This window comes from Apteryx rowi, unplaced genomic scaffold (genome assembly GCF_003343035.1).
Source record: "Apteryx rowi isolate R43461 unplaced genomic scaffold, aptRow1 scaffold_58, whole genome shotgun sequence".
NCBI lineage: Eukaryota > Metazoa > Chordata > Aves > Apterygiformes > Apterygidae > Apteryx > Apteryx rowi.
The window spans coordinates 2766966-2785069 of NW_020450849.1; the positions used below are offsets into that span (position 1 = coordinate 2766966).

An 18104-nucleotide genomic window follows, 5' to 3' on the forward strand; every position below is an offset into this window, starting at 1 on the left:
AAGGCTGAAGCTCCTGCTGGTCTTTGCTCCCAGCAGGCAGAAGTCCCTTTTGGTGGTCTTGAGGTTAACACCCTACTCCCCCTTTCCTATACCTGTCATTCTGAATAGGCTTCACTGTCTGTGCACACAGACAAACAGCTTGACCTGGCCAGCTAGCTTGACCCCTGGGCAGGAAGAAGATCACATCTGGTTATTAATATTGGGACATTAAAAAAATGTAATCTTCAAGGCAGTTGGAGAAGCAGGCTAGCAATTATACAGTATGCACTGGATGTCAGTCAGGGAGCACGTTAGCCTGATACTATGTCTGAGAATGTTAAAACATTCATCCTTCTCTGATGAGGGGTTTCGGATACAGTCTCCCTCTGTATCTGTGAAAGCTGGTAAGAGAAGTTAGCCCAAAGCTCTTAAGTCTTTAGCTTATCTGTTCTTACACCTCTCAGTTTTTAGTCTGTTTTACACAGTTTTATAATGTAAAACATTTGTAGGTGAAAACTGATATAACTAGAAAAAAGCCATGATTTTACAGTAAAGGAAGACACCTGACAAATGGAACAAAAACCTCTCAATATTACAATTGTGCTAAACATACTCCCATTACATTCCCTGAACATTTTACCATTATCCTGGCTTTTTAGTTCATTCACTCTAGACATCTGCATATTATTTGGTTTAAACACACTCAGTTTACACAATTGCCTAAAATACACAGAAACACATTTGTGTATGTGTATGGTACATATTATWTATACATGCACGTACACAAAGCTTTATATAGCACAGATTTTTACAGTATCATGTGTGAAATCTCAGCCCCACTGAAGTCAATGGAAATTTTACCTTTCACTTGAATTGGGCCAGACCTTTACCCTTCAAAAATGACACCACAGACTCACACTGGCATGTGTATTGAGAATATCAAAATCCTGCTCTGACACCTTCATATAGCCAAATAATTCTTTCTATTTGTCCCACTGGTTATGCCTAAACTGGAATGAAAGACCATGGTCTGGAGCGCTTATATACTGTATCTCGCTGGCATTCCAGCCTCACTGGTGCCACATGGAAGCTCTTGGACTGCTGATGTGAAGCCTGCACAGGTCCAGTGTGCTTCACAAGCCATGCTCTAACTGCCCCAAGGCATCCTTCTCTACATGCAATTTGGGAGGTAGAGCATGGTCTTCAGGGAAGTCTCAAGTCACTCCTAGAAGACAGTGTCAACATAAGCTTTGTGCTCAAAAGAGGACATAAAATTGTCTCCAGAGGTACTTATTATTAACACTCCTAGCCCAAATAGCTTAAATTCAATGTCATTAGTTTGGTTTTGCTGCAAAACACCATCATAATTTTTCCTTGCTTCATTTCAAATGGAAAAATTTCCCTTTTGAATTACTTTGGGCCAACACCCAGGATGGGCCTTCTACCAGTGATATGTTAATCTTGTGATCCTCCGCATTTGAAAAAGGAGCTTTATAGCATTGGAAGGGAGAAGTTTACAGCTTTCCAACAGAATGCTAATATTTGTTTTTAGCTTTGATAGGCCTTGAGATGTCAGACCTTCAAATTGAAACATTATTATGTATGGAAAAGCTATTATAGGAAAAATGTAAGAGGTTTCTAAAATATATTAGTCACAAAGTCACACTGTTTCTTTTTTCTTTTTCCCTTTGGTATTAATGGAGCTTGGCTTCGTACATGCAGTCATATGAAAAAAGAGTATGGATACAGTTAAAGAATGCTCTTCAAATTTCTAACATATTTTTCCATATGTAAAATACACAGAAGGTTCAAAATGCATGATAGTTTCCTGTGGGATGGTCAGCATACCTTATTCTGTCTTTATTATTTAAAAATAACACAGCCACCTCCAGCCACCTCAAGCTCAAGACAATCAAACCTTTATCCCCAATAATTCAAAATGCATATTTGATAAAGTATACAAGCACTCACACTTGTATACACAAGAGAAGGTGAGAAAGATTATTGGCAGAAAAGAGGCAAAAATACAAAGAAGTTCTAGACTTGGCAAGAATGCACTCGGGCTAAGTATGGTAGAAATGACACCATTCCAGACATAGATGGCACTGTGAAAATATACACGTAGAGATGTTAGTACACAGGAAGAAGAAGAATGTGGCAAGGTGGTAAACACTGGCAGCATGTGTGCACAACCGAGGTTGCAGAAAGTAAACCATGAGGCAAGGATGACACTAGGCAAAGCCCCGAGGGAGCTGGAGTTCTGGAGTGAAATTCCAAGCTTGAGACAAGAGAGGAAATGTTTCTGACAGGTTGGGGCCTCTTAGGGTGGAGGCTTTTTGGTTTTAAAAAGTAGCCACTTGAAAAATGCTCACAAACRTGGAATGATTTAGAAGGAGAAACAGACTATGGATGAGGTGACCTGATGTGTACGTTCACAAAGTATGCCATGTTATCACTACCCAGTAACCTATTTTGATCTGTAAAAGATATTTAGGAGGAGGTGGATTTAGTTCTAACAACGTATACTCCGTATCAAACAGGGCAGCTGTTTCAAAGAGACAGCAAACACTTCCAAATTAAAACCCTCTCAGCTTTTTCACACCCTCTTGGCAGAGCAGTCTCTTTGACTCTTCCTTTGTAAATATCCTTTTCTCTAGAGCACCAGAAACAAATGGAAAAACCCTAGAAATAAACTTAGGGAGAAAACCAGAAACAGTAACCATCAATTTCAGCAAGAAATTACCCAAATAACAGAACTTTTTGAACTGGATAATTTCTCCCAGTAGTGACAAACCACAGTAGTCAAACCACAGGAGAGCCATGTCCCAGTCAATTGACAGAGCAAAGAAACACTGTCATTTTGGAAAACTCCTGGGCCAGCTCCATCCTTGGACTAACACTACTGAGATCAGCAGTACTACAACAGAGATGGATTTGGCCCACATTCTTCCCATCTCTTTCCTCTCATCACTGTTTGAATAGGAAACAAACCATTGTTTTTAAGCCTCAAGCAAATCCTACAGAGTATAAAAAGTCATGTAATCAGTAAAAATCCTCTGTCTCCTAAAATGTTCAAAATTTTGTTTAACAATGTGACTTGTCTCATACTAAAGAAAACACCTCATGGACTCTGTGCATGCCATTGGCAGCTGAATATTTTATCTTTGTGGCAAATTCAGAAATATTCCTCACCAAAGAATAATGTTAGATTTAAAGTATTTAACGTAAGTTGTGGGGGCTGGCARGGAGAGAGAACGTGGGATATGATTTAGCAACTAAAAAGAAGAACATTCAGTGCTCGGGAACAACTGCGGTAGCTCATCAAGTGCAGAATTCACTCCACTGACACAGAACAACCAGGCTCCCTGCAAGGCGAACAGAGAAGAAACGAAACGTACCTGAGCAAGGGATCAAAATGCAGGATTGCAGTAAAACCTTATGGCTTGCAATAGCAGTCACTGCCTTTCTGTACCAGATGAAAAGGTTCCTGCAGTCACTGGCATCCCCCTGAGCCAGCTCTACCCTGGGGCTTCCCAGGTCTCCCTGTGCAGGGTGGATTTCACTCTAATCACAGACACASTCATGTGCGCTCTAGCTACTGCCCTTCCTGGTCCTTCTTCTGACACATCCCCTACATTGCGTGCTGTGGGAAGGGCAGTGCATGCACAGCTGGCTCTCTGCCAGCTGAGGACTCCCTTACATGAGCAGAGTAACCCTTCCCTCCACCACCGTGGGGAACTTGCATCAAATCTCCAATTCCTTTTGCTCCATTAATGGCAGAAAGGGAGCTGAGCCAGACCTGTCATGTAGCCCCACTGAGAATAGCTGTCCTGGGTGCGTAAGAAATAAAAAAGAACCACCAACAGTCATGTACCTTAATTTGCCAGAAAGAGGGAGGAGGGAGAATCTAGAAGTATTTCAAGACCTAATTTTGTGAAAAGACATTCAGTGAGCTACAGTCAAGAGAAATACGTATCAATGTGCCTCTTTCGCTTTAACTAATTAGCAGTGTTACAGGGTTCAGTAGTGACATTTCAGCAATAATTGATCCTCTGATGCATTTTTTTGTATCCAATATACCCAGCCAACCAGGCTGTGCAGCTACAGAGGCTGGCAGCTACCACAAAGAAGCTGGTCACTGCCCAAGAGTGACTTTGGACCCTGAGCTGCTGAAYACATGGTCAACAGGAGCTGCTAGCACTCAGCATTTTGGAAAATCAGACCCCTAATCTCTTCACATTTAGCACTTCCTTCAACGCTGGCAGGTAGCACAGTTAATTAAGATTCAGGTAGCAACTACCCTGAACTAGTGTAGGAGTAGATACTCACACAGGGAATTAGGAACTTCCTGCCTTGCTCTGAAATTAGTATTTCATTTCAAATTTTGTGCTGATTTGGGGAAGGGGGGCATTTGGCATCATAGTTTCATATTACTTCACAATACATACAGGGTAATTTAGTTAATATATATTTCTTTCCTTTCTAAGCCCTAATGTGAAAGGTTCTAACGTCAAGCAGCATGAAGGCCAGAACAATCTAAAAGTCAACATAGTTCCCACAGTATGAGTTCAACCACAACAGACATCCTATCTGTATTTCATGGTGTACCTTAATAACAATCAATAATACATTAAAGTTAGCACTGAACAGTATAAAAAGAGCACACTGCAGAGTCCAATATTTGAGTTATGCCTCATATGTATCAACCTTGTGCACATGCAGAAACAGCATCTTCTGTTTTGCACCAGCAAGTGAATATCTGAGGTAAATATTTGCAGATAGATGGCTACTTAGCTACTTCTGTTTTTCAGGCTCAACAAATAGTTAACTGTCTACTGATATTTGTACCCGAAGTTTGCTATGTACAGCAAAAAATGTGAGGGAAAAAAAAGAGAAAACTGTTGGAAGATGTAGGCAATGTGACATGGGGGTAAGCTGGATGCTTGTCCCCCTTACTCCCTTAATGCTGGGGGGGAACAGGAAGAGAATTCTTCCACMCTGCAGTTCAGAGCTGGAGTTTTTCCCTCTCTGCTAACTAAGCAGGACATGGCCTAACCACCTAATTTAGGCACCTAACACAGAGGCAAAAAAAAGTGATGGATTAGAATCTGACAGAGACAGAAAAAAAAAAAAACCTGTAGGAACTAGCAGTCCATTCAACAAAATGAAAGTTAACTCTGTGTCTTCTAACAYATCAAACTAGGACTGATCTTGCCGAGGGCATAAAATAATTCATGCTAGTCAAGACCAGCCAAAGAACCATTAGGAAAGCCAGAGAGGTTTAAAGCTATCTAGACAGCATGATGGCAGATGAAATTCAGTATTGGCAAATGAATCCAAGAAAAGGTATGTTAGAAGGAATAGTAAAGTCATGTAGCCCAGCTGAGAATAGTGTTTTGTGTTCTGATATAGCAATATATCTCAAGAAGAATTTAGAAGTGGTAGAATGAGTTAGAGATCAGTGATGGGATTAACAGAAAGTGGAAAAACTTCCACAAAAAGCAACAATGAAAAGATTGAAATTGTTTGGTGTATGAATAATGTAAGTAAAAGAGAGATGTGATAAAAAGTTCATAAAATAATGGAATGGCCAGATAGCACAAGCAAGAACACATAATCTTTCTTGTTCTGTGTTGCCAGATGAATAAACAAATGAAACTTAATAAATTAAGTGAATGACACAGAAAGACAATATATTTTTAAAAGCTGAAAGGAGATATTTATATGCAGGTTATAATTAACCTGTGAAACTCCTTCCCATTGCATGTAATTGACCCAAGAGCTCAGTTTACAAACTGATTTGATGTTTGTGTGCGTRTAAGACCAGCTTCTTAAAAAGAGAATTACTTGAACTCATTAATTCATTGTTCTTTAAGCACAGAGGATAAGAAAAAAAAAGTCATTTATAAGCAACATTATTCCATATTTGTTTACTAAAGTTTTTTGGTTTTTGTTTTTTTTTCCTCTGCTCTGAGAAGCAATTGTTGTTAGCCAATCTGGAGCAAAGAGATTAGATAAGGTGGACTAATGGTATAATTTGCTGTGATAGAACAGTGATTACACACTTGGCCTATTAATGTGTTGTTGCTTCTAAAACAACATTGTCTTCTGTTATGGACACCTACTGCAAGAGATGTACTTGCCTAACTTTATTTCCAATGGAGTATTTCTCATTAAGACAGGTAGGAAAGATATCTCATGATTAGGTAGCTCAGAAGCAACTCCAAAGAAGAAAGAAATATTCTTTAGACCCAGAACAAATCTTGATAATTTCAGCCCTAAAAGAGTCTATTAGACACTTAAGAAAAGAAAGAAAATTATGAGTAACAGAAAATTATGATTAACTGAGAGAGGTAAATTAGAATAGAAGTGGAAATCCAGCCTTTACTACAGCAGACACTAACATATATAGACATTCATACAGTATTGTAGCAGGTGACAGTAGCACAGTTTGTGGTATTTATGGACATACATAGTTTTAAATTGTGTCTATGCTCTTGGAAGTGTACACTTTCATAAGCACATACACCTGCATTTTTGCTTCCCCCCACTGCACCCCATGTGCAAGAAACTCACTTTCCAACAGCTGTGACTTCCTCCCTAACACCCTAACTACCCTTGGATAATATCTGGCTCTTTAAAGTTCTCATGAGCATGAACAACTTCAGATTCTATCTCTRTCTCGTTCCTCTCAGTAACAGACATTCTAACAAATATACATACAGATAAATATAGACAGATAGAAAGACAGACAGATATTTCTTCACGTACATGAAGAAGTGAAGCAGTTTTCTTAGTTATATTTCTGTGAGGTCCATTAAGACTGCCAAATGTACTGGGGGTCAACCTCTCTCTCACCTCTGCCTGGTTAGAGACAYAACATTTTCCTTTTCCCCAAGGCCATGCTCTGTTTCCTACTCCAGATAGTATTGAACTTACCTTCTAAAGCTATTAGGTTAAACAACAACTGGAAGTAAAGGAGAGACATTTGTTTAGTTCCCGTTGTGAACACGAGGCACAGAGCCTTCATATCTGCAAGGTTCAAAAGCCGAGAGAACTGGTATACAAGCTTGAATTTGGTACAGTGAGATCTCCATGTTCTCCTTTTATTGATTACCATCTCAACTCTCTTCCATATCATGAAAAATATTAAATACATATAACTCTTCAAATCCAACATAGCTCTTGTCATTTGTGTRTCACAAAATGCTTTAGGTAAACTTTATCTTCCCTTTGATACTTATGGGGTAGCTAAGGTTAGCAGAGTTTGAGTTGTGCAGTGAAATACTCATGAAAGAAAAGAAATTCCTGAAAAGTCTTCTGGATCCAAGTCCTRAATGCAGAATGTTGGATCATAGCTGATCCTGCAAACTTTCATTTTTCAAGCAATGACAAAAACATTCAAAGAGACCCCAAAGTGTCTTTTAAACGAAAAAGGATTTGCTCTTTCTCAAAAAAAAAACAAAAACAAACAAACAAACAAAAAACCCTCAGTAGTCCTACAGACTTTTCTGAAGATTTCCATCCCTTAAGTTCTATAAGCCACATAAATTTAAGTATCACTTGTAAAGCCTGGAAGGCTGCAAGAAATGGCAGTGCATATTGGAATGGGGGAGACAGCAGATCCAGTTCATCATGGCCTATGAGACCATCTTAGAAAGCAGAAAACTGATAAAGAACATTCACAAATTAGGTACAACACCTATTTCTGAGATTCTTCTGCAACAGGATTAGTCCCAGAGGCCAATACAGTAGTGCTTTTGTGTCTGCCCAATGACTTTAGGTCACAAACTTCACAAAATCAGTCTTAAACTAATTTTTGTGGCCTATTTTTTGTAGTCATCTGAGAGCTAACTCCACAAGATTCAACTCTGATATATCCCAGCAGGGTCCTGGCTTCCTCCTAGGGCAAAGACTTTGAGTCACAGATGTTCCTGGACAAATAAGGACATAAGGTTTTCAGAAACCCTTGCAGTTCGGCCTTTTGTTTTTTCCATCAGCTTCAGTCTTCCTAACTTCCACTTATTCATTAGCTGTGTATATATCTGCAAATGCCAAAGGGTGTTTCCAAAACAGTAACATCTAGATACTGAAAGCTGCCTCATTTTAGCAGTAAAGCAAGCTTTTTTCCATGCTCTTATTATTAGCAGACCCAAAGAGCCAGAATACCAAGATCCTCCTTACACTTAGTTTCACTGTTCTAGCTCTAAAAATATCAAGCTTCTGGTCATTCACAAAGTGCTTATTTAATTAGAAAACCTTAGTATTACTGCCTCTATCTATTTCCCAAAGTGCAAGTCCTTGTCTAGGTTACACGCGTAATGAGAACACTTTAAACAAGTGTCCTTTCCTCTCTTTTGCCATTAGGAACAACAGTTTTGAATTTAGCATAGGGAATGCTTGATAACATTACTCATATCTGGTACAGTACTGAGGCAGTTACAACTTTTAAGGGCTTCCCATGGAAAACATCTTCCTTATAAATAAAGTAGCTTGGAGACATTCTACCCTGCCCAACACACTTCCCCCTTCCCCGGCCAAGGACTACTATAGACCCRGGCAGAAGTTCATGACAGCAATAGGAAAATTCCATTAATGTCAATGGATTTTAGAACAAGACAAGGTGAGTACAGAGTATTGTAATAGACAACGGGAAGTGCTTGCTAAGGTTATTGTCAGAATACCTCTCACCTTAAGCCTTTGTTTTAAACAGGGTCATCACAACAGGGTTGATCTTGAACTTTCTCTGATGAGGGTTAACCTTTTTTCTTTAAAAAGTTCAAGCACAAACTATCCCTGAGCACCTGTGCTACCTCTATGGGTAGATGTTCTTCCCTCCAGCAGCAGGGCAAGGAGGCAGAATATGCCCTTGTTCTCAGTTTACAAGGGAGAACTGAATAAAGACTCTTCTTTGGGCAGATTCCTGAATATTGTCCCCATACCCTAGGTCACCTGCACACAATCCAGCAATAATCCAGTAGTAATATACTTACATATTTTAGCCATGTGAATCATGTTAAATGCAAGATTTGATTGCACTCAAGCATAACGGTTTTAAATAAAAAAAAGAAAAGACATTTTTAATCAGGAAATTCACATGATTGAATATCCGCTCTTGGAATAAGATTACTATATCACCATTCATGGCTCCCATTAGTGCTATGTAGTTTCCTACCTATACATATAAGCAGGTAGTATTGCTCACGCTCTTCCCATATGACTGAAACAGATCTTTCTATTTGCTTTGGTCACTGCTACTGTGGTAGGATGCCCCAGGCATGGGAATCTGCTTACTTCATCATTTAAGGACTACCTTTGCTCATTTTTTTGTTCCCTTCGATGCCCCTGCCTTTAAAGGCTAACGACTATCTTAACATCTTCCCTCCCACAGGGAGAGTAGCGTGCACGGTTTCCCCTGAGGCCATGGCACACCATATTCGGTGTCTCTGCATGCTGCAGAACTGCAGGGCTGGCACCATGCAAGCCAAGAGGACCAAGCGGGTTGCTGCCAGGACATGCTCCTTCATGGCCATCCACAAAGGGGAGGTCCTGGGTTCTTAGTAAAGCCTCACTTTCTTTATATGTCAGTACAAGGATGTACCATTGTCATTCTGCACTCTCTGCCTGTTATGTACACCAGCCTAAAATATAGGCCATCAGGATTGAAAAAATATTACAAGCTATCATTTGTAATTCATGTTTGGTTAATGTAAAAACTTTATTGTTACTTAATGCAATTACTACCTGTTTCCTATACTGTATTGTATTTTGCCCACAAACATACACCAATATATACATGGAAGTTTATCCAATGAAGTGCATGTATCCTTCATTGTGCCCAATCTTTTACTAAAACCAGCAGGACTGGAACTGCTCAACATTTCACACCAGGTTCTTCATTCTCCTTCCTTACAAAATCTAACTGGAACATTGCTATACAATGGCACCCCAAAGGGAAAAAAAAAAAAGCAGAAAACTAATTTGTCTACCTAGCCAGACAGGCATATATAGAGCCAATACAGTCTAAAGCTCAGTTCTGCACATATGAGGTCTCCAAGGTCTTACTCCTACCAACCCCAACAGTATGCTGCCCCCTTAGCATTCCTAGTCCCAGCATTTTTTCTGGATGGACTGACAAACATATAGTCCAGGGGAAAGTTTTTCCCAAACCACATAGCAAAAGCAATAGTAAAGCTGAAGTACACATGCACATGTCATAACACAACTTTTCTGTCATGYCCCGTTTTTTTTTTTCAGTGTTCGTTCTTAAATATATTGAAGACAGAGGGGAAAAATCCCAAGAGTTTGGGAAACAGTAATTACAAATTTTAGAGAAGACACCTGTAGTGCATTGCATAATATCAGATAAAAACTGCTAAGAATAACAAGAAAATATATGTTGCAAGGCTGAGAGGGAGTGGCTGCTAAATCCATAGCTGCAATCTATTTATGCAAGATACACACATGCTCACACATTGACATAATACTCTTACCTATATTATACATCTTTACTTTAAATCTTGGTCAGAAATAATTACATATTTTTCTTAACGTCAGAATGAAAGAACTCCGGGGACAAAAAATAGCTGTTATACAGCCATTTTTTTGTGTTGATCATAGTGAATAAATGAGGTTGAACCTCTTTATGGTGCTCTTCCTCTCCTCCTTGCTCATTCTTCCTGCTCTGCAAGGGGAACAACTAGCTTGTGCCTCACTGGGCAGGCTAAGCATTGGAAGTAGTGTCCAAGTAGTCTGGTACAGCCTCCTTTCAAGGAGTAGCCTCATATATCCTCACCCAGGACAACACTCAGATTGGGATCCAGAACAGTGTTTTAATGGAAGAACATGGGGAGTCCCTAAACCATGGTTTGAGAGTATTATTCTGCTTAAGCAGTGTACTATAAACCAAATACAATACATGTTATTTTTAAGAAGGTATGCAGGAGCATCTGAAAGCCAGGCAACATCTGAATATCAGGTAAAATGTGTAGGAAGTATAATGTGAAAATTATTTCTCTGCTATATATATATATATATATATATATATATACACACACACACACACATATATACATATTTTTAATTTAGAACAAAAAGGATTGATTTAAAATTACTATTTAGCTAGCCCCTGACTTTTTCTTAAATAAATGTACTTGTCTATAGTGTATAACAATGTACAGTAGGCATATACATTAGTCAGCTACAGAATGTGCTCTTTTAACATTTGTCTTTATGCATGTAAGCACAAAATCTGAATTACAGTAACTAAAACTTGCAATGGAAATTAAATTTCATAAAACATTTCAAACCTTAAATGAACATAAATTTGAAAGTACTATAAAAATTTGAAATATCCTTTATAGTGAGGTTTCTGTTTAGCAACAGATTAGAATAACTTTTGTTTATCACTGAAAACAGCTTTCTTCATCTAAACAAACAACAAGAATAAGATTAAGCAAAACATGTTTTGGCTCCTCAGATGTGCAGACATATTCCAATTTCCTTTGCACAATGATTTTTATGCAAATCAACGCTGCACAATCTCCTGACCTCTTTTACCATCATATTGGGACAATGACAGTTCCATAATTGGACTGGCACATATCTGGGATATTTGATTTTAAATTACAAAGTTGGTTCAGGACGACTGAAATGAAAAGAATGTGACTTTGTGTTAATTCCAGACCAATCAAGTATCAACATTTCATGCCAAACAGAATAAAGCAAACAAAGTGATTGGGGTTGTTAGTCCGTTCGCCCCTGCATGTGTATACTTCACACCCCCACCTCAGTTGTTAATTCCTAACAACGATGCTTTCATCCAGAACAAGGATAATGAGAAAAAACCAAGCAGTGTTCCTTTGGGAACTGTTACACTAAAAGTTACCTAAGGACTAAATCCCACTTGTGCCTCCTGAACGTGATAAAGATGAGCAAAGCATTCAATATCCCTGGCTGATTTAAAATCCAAATATGCAACCAGCATTATGGAATCCAGACAGACTATTCTGCTTCGCTGATGACAGATGCAGAGGAAAGCTACTCTAATTAAGCTTTTGACTTTGAACCAGAAGAGAAGTGGACACCTTGTTTTAAAAAAAGCAGTGTATAAGCCCAACTGAAGAGCAGGTGCTGCACGGTATTTGCATTTCCTGCAGAGGATGCTAGCTAGCAAGACCAACCAGCTGACCGTGAAAATTCTTGGCCTTAAGTGATCCAAGGACAGACTATAAATCCATCCTATAAAATATAGTAAAAGCCCCGCTTGTTCTTCTGTCCTTTCAATATGTGATGTTATACATTTGYGATTATCTCATTTTATTGGGCTCTTTAGAAAGCTGTTTATGATCATTTGTGGACAAAACAAAGGCTCATTGTAAACTCTTTTTTAAATAAGTTGGAAGGTCAATATGAAACAAAGGGCACCACTTTTATGACTGCTACACGCAAGCTATGCTGGTGTGTGTAATATTACAATGCATTTCAGCAGGGGGATAGAGTCCCAGCTAATTACAAAGCTAACATATAATAGTATTGCATTAGCAGCCCAAGAAATTCCTATTGAATTGCATACATCTGACAAATAGAAAGACGTGCTTGTGTTGAAACTTAATTATCCTGGCAAAAATTGTGAGGGCCAGATTCTCAGAAGACGTAAACACAAAGCTCTGCTTTACAATCCTGAGGATCTAATGCTTTGTTTATTCAGATAACTTCCATCATAGAAAACTTATCATCTGGATTGACTAATTTGCCCTATTATTTATGGTATCTGCAGTTAGGTAACACAATTACGACTCAGTTTGTGAGTAGAAAAAGGAATACTGCCGATCTACAAATCACAAGGTCTAAAAGAGACAATCAGTTTGCTCTGCCACGTTTAAAATGTTAATGTTGCGTTCCACCCTAGGCAAAGAAGACAAGCCTTTTTCAAGGACAGTTCTGGCTGAAATTCTTTTTTATGGTTTCAAAGTAAAACATTATGGCAAAAAATGAATACAGCTTTGTTTGTTTCTTCAGTCATCGTTAGCAATAGACATAAAGGTATTCTGTTTTGGAGCCCATATGGAAAGATCATCAACACTTTCTGCCTCTGGGTCCTTTGCCAAAATACCATATCCCACATGCCTTTTACCTTAAAACATAAAAGAAAAGGTGTTGTTCTGGTCAAATAAAAAAATAATTTTTACTAGCATACGTCTAATGTTAAAGCTGCCTAAATCCTGCCAAAGACATTAAAACACCATCTGTAAAACAGATTTTCATTAAATTGATCAGTTTAAAGTTAAGCAGCTGGGCAGATGATGCTTTTGAGCTAACCTTTAACCTTTAACCTTCTTAAACTGGAATTAGGTCACTCTCCTTTTGGGTAATATCTTTGCAGTTTGAGAACTTGAGAGCTAAAGTGATCTATCCAAATTGAACTGACAATCATAGCATTAATAGTGTTATGGATCAATATTTTGTCAATAAAGGGAAAACCAACATAGTTTTCACACAGCCAAGTGTTTGTCTGCTAACTGCTGCTTGTCAAGTTCCCTGAGCTCCCAAATAGCTGAATATATAATATTAATTGAAGTAAATATCCCATATAAAATTAATGACCATTAAAGCTCTTACCAGCTAATTATATGCATTTTTTTTTTTGGTAGCCTAACTTTAAATATTTTATTTGTGAATGGAACTTGATCCTGTTATTCAGTTACTCAGCTAACTAATACTTCTTTTCAGCTACAATAATTTAGTTGCAAAAAGGCAACCTTGTTAAGTTCAGCTACTTTTACTATTTATTTGTTTATTTGGAAACTATTTTATGAGCACAGAATATGGTACATGCAGCTCCCTGAATCAAAAGCTATTTAACTAAGCTACAAAATGGCTTCCTTAAGAGCAATTACAGTTACATGTATTTTATATCCACAAAGTTCACTGTCCTACCATGGCTTCCCAAATTTGCAGAAGTTTAATGCTTCCTCCTGCAGAATGGAAATACGCTCTGTTGCTATAAAGTCTTTTCCCTGTTTACCTGTGGAGTTACCGAATGCTTCTTGATGGATACTGCAAAGGATTCGCAACTCTTTTGTGGTTTAATTTTCTCATTTTTTCAAGCTCTGGAATTCCAACTGTATGTCTTTTGGAAGTTCATTTAGCCCGAGCCGAGTTCATGCAGGGTAAGGCTGGCTTTGTTCTGGTCGCTAGCAGTCGCATTACTAACACCATTTGAATACTGCACTACTGTAAGGAGTGCTCGGGCCATTTCTTTTTTAAATAACTGAGAAAACAGCTAAAGGTTTTACTTTGCCACATTTAGAGTCTAATTTTAAAAGTGACATTTTGATATTGCCTAAAATTATACAGCTTCAGAGAAGCTCTGATGTTCGTGGTAGCTTTAAAAGCTACGGTTATGAAAAGACATCCTTTTATTCCATCAATAGTTAAGCACAGGAAGAAAAATCAAGCTGTTATGGCAACATTTATAAAAAGAAAATTCACAAAACAATAACATTTAAATAAATATAAATGACTCAAGAGAAAACTTTGAGGTGCTTGACAAAGTAAAGGAACAAAGTCACAGATTCCGTTTCTGTGCTTTCATATGGTTTTAGTATTAAAGTTTTTATTACCAAACCATATTCACAGCACCTTAATTTTAAAAGAGTTCGAGGAGCTGCCTGAATATAAACACAATTCATGAATATTCTGTATCACTCCCAAGGCATATATCTATTAGTCATACAAATTAATGTTTTTGTTTTGTTTTTTTTTTCATTAGGTGCTCTAAAAGTTTATCTGTCTGATGTATCAAGAGAAACAAAGTTTATAACTCTACTGGTGTCAACTGCTTCACCAGACCTGACAAAACTATCAAGTCTGCCAGCAGATAACTTTATATAGAATTTCAAAATCTCATTTATTTCCACCTTAAGGCCTGAATGCACACCCACAATTAAAACTAAAGTTGTCTGGGTGACATACAGAGGCATTACATTCTGTTATAAAACACGCACATCTAGAACATTTAGATTTTTTGGGATATGTTGCAATACTGACAACCCTAAATCTTAAAAATAATAATATTAATATGTCAATTAATATTTTAAATAAATCATCTCTCCCCTTCAAAATGCATGAGATTTGCCTTAAAAAAAATAGATTATATAAAAATAGTGTGTGTATGTATGTATGATCACCTTTCTGAGGTGCTTTAAAGCCTAGTAGAGTTTAAATTTTCAGGCTTCTCTTTGGAGTCATGAGGGACATAAACTTTAGAAAAGTATGAAAGCTGAGATTCTCACTAATGGTCCTAGAGACAGGGCTTAAAAGAGACAAGCATCAGGAGACTTGCAGCCCTGTGGCAAGAACCAGCAGCACACTTTTGTTTGTCCTTCTAGAGGACCTGAAGGTGGTATCTAGGAGTTCACGCATTCCATCTCCACTGAGATGTTGTTCACCCGATGTGATTCAGAGAATGGACTTAAAAGGTTAGTGATGGTCATTCGCCATGTATGATAACTGCACCACACAGCTCCCACTGAATTGCTCAGTCTAACAAACCAGAATCTGGAAAAGAAGCTGTTTCAGTGGCAGGATGTTTTAAGGGATAAGTGCTAGGAGTTGAGACTCACTCCCTTAATTCTCTGAATCAAATGTTTTATAGGATGCTGCAAAAMCAAGCGTATTTGACTGAGATTTCTCCAGAGTTGGAGTTGAGTGACTGAAGAGAGACAGTGCTGTTTGATGTAGATGGTTTGTACTTYGCAAATCTGTAGCTATCCCTATGACTTTATTAATAAAAAGCAATTGGAGTCTTGTTTTCAATAGTCTCTGAAGTTTTGGCAGTGAAGCCATCTGCAAAAAGCCTTCTGCCTCCTCAGCTCCCTTTCTATCATCCTTATCTGTGACATGGTTTGTAACAATATCTGTCTGAAGGGTAGCTTTATAAAACAGATCACTGAAATAATCCAGGTTAACACTGCAAAGAAGAGATGGGGACTAACTATTTTTAACCCAGATCATTTCAAAAATCTGACTTACACTGTGGCTCCACAATCAGCACAACTGGAGGGAGCAAGGAACTGCTTCACGAATGACGTGGAGCAGGAACTTCTGAAGGCAATTTTGCTGCTGAGGCAGGCAAACTGTGTCACTATGCTCTCAGCTCTTTTGGCACTTTTCAAAACAGGACTTTGGATCTTTAAAAAACAAACAAACAAACAAATAAAAATCCACATCCCTAGAGTTAAGGAAAAATGCAATTTAAATAAAAAACATGATTAAATTAGAAGAGCAGACGGCACTATGGGAGAACATAATAGAACTAATGTTGTTATTGCCATTTTTGTCCATAGCAGTCCTGCCAAGGTTACAACTATCAGATTATAAAATTAAAATCCAAGTTACTGCTTGCGCACTCTGTGTTAAATCAGAACAACCATTTGAACTTGATCGAACACCAGCACAATGTTATTTCTTGCTTAAACAAGAGATCTGCTGAGGCTTTTCTGTAGTTGTTCCATGAGTTTACATTTTCAACGTGATTAGAAAACCAGCATAGCTGCTGCAATCAGCAGATGACTCCTGATAGTTTAGTTATCACAGATTTCTAGTATAAATCAATAGATAACACTTGCAAAATGGATTTTCTAATCATATTTAGAGCTCGTTACAGTGACTAATGGTTTGCAATATTTCCTGAATTTTTATATCCCCTAAACAAAAGAAGTTTTTAATAAGTTACAAAGTTATTCATCTTCGAAATGAATGTGTTGTATTTTGTACATGAACCAAGACAATCAAGCCAATCCAGTAAACACACTGCAGAAAATGTTACCCCATAATTAGGGTTTGGAAAAAGTCATGACAAGTTGTGTAATAAATGGTATTCATCACTCCCACATATTCATTATATCCGCATAGTTTTTTCCAGTAAAGATAAAAATATAGTTGCCATTCTACTAACATATTTATCTACACCACACCCTTTCATGTTTGTGAAAAATCATTACTAGCTTGGAAAAGAAGAGCAGACAAAAGGATGACAGTGCTTACTTTTGAATACCCTTGGTAATAATGTGGCATATTGCATGTGTTTACTGTAAATACTGATGTAAAATAACTTGTCTGTGATAGATTATAGTTGCAAACAGATACATATGCCAGAAAATCATCTCCTTATGCACAGTATGGAAAATTCATCATTTTCCATAATCTTCTCCTTCAAGCCTCCAATCAAAATGTAATGGACAATGTTTGAAAAGATTATAAGAGATATAAAATATCTCTAGTCATTTATTATGAGAGATTTTTTTTAAAATGTACATTCCTTGTGTTCACAGAAAGTGAAACCTAAATGGGCCCTAAGGTAAATCTACATGTTTCACCAGGATCCGTCCTTCTTGACCACCCCACATAGTTTTGACTGATTATAAACATGTTCAATAAACAGTTATTTTGCTGATTAGTCAAAGTCTTGTTCGATTAGCACTGAAACAGTTAATTTCCTAGTCTATTTGGTGCCGACTTAAATTGCTGTCACTGACTTACCTTGTACAGTTTCAGGGCTGCTTCGTGCCTGTGATTGGTAGTATGTAAGCGCAATTTATCCACACTGTTGGTGTAGTAGTCACAGGCATTGCATTTTAGGTGAACTGGGTTGCCAATGGCAATACACTTCAGCCTCCACTCATTAGTTTTGCCCCCTTCTTTAATGTGCGCCACCAGTTGATATTTCTGCATGTGTTTGTCAGTCTTGCAGTGGAGCTGGAAGTTCGCTTTGAGCTGAGTGTTGTAGTTACAGAGCTTGCACTGGTAGATGTCTCCAATTACAGCCCTCCACTCCTCTTCAGGGAGCGAGCGTTCACTGCTCACATGCACACTTAGGGCCTCCAGGCTGTCAGAGGTGAATTTGTTGCAAACAGCACACTGGAATAGCTTCAGCGCTGGGTCACTGATATAAGGTGACAGCTCTCCTGCAGTAAGGAGGGACAGGTCATCACCCATTAGCTGACCACTGGCAAGCCGGATTTCAGGCGGCAGCTCATTATTTACTACAGGAAAAAAAAAAATTAAAAGGGAAAGTAGAGACCAGCAAGCATAGTACACACAAAGGAATCCGTAAAATAAAG

At 38.1% G+C, this 18104-nt stretch overlaps 1 protein-coding gene across 1 annotated transcript in view; it reads right to left on the bottom strand.

The window, feature by feature from the left end:
• Positions 1 to 18104, bottom strand: part of ZFHX4 (zinc finger homeobox 4) — a 124469-nt gene that overhangs the window by 102692 nt on the left and 3673 nt on the right. The window contains exon 2 of the mRNA XM_026082509.1: positions 17524 to 18026. Coding sequence (XP_025938294.1) covers positions 17524 to 18026 — 503 coding nt within the window. The remainder of the gene's footprint in view (positions 1 to 17523; positions 18027 to 18104) is intronic.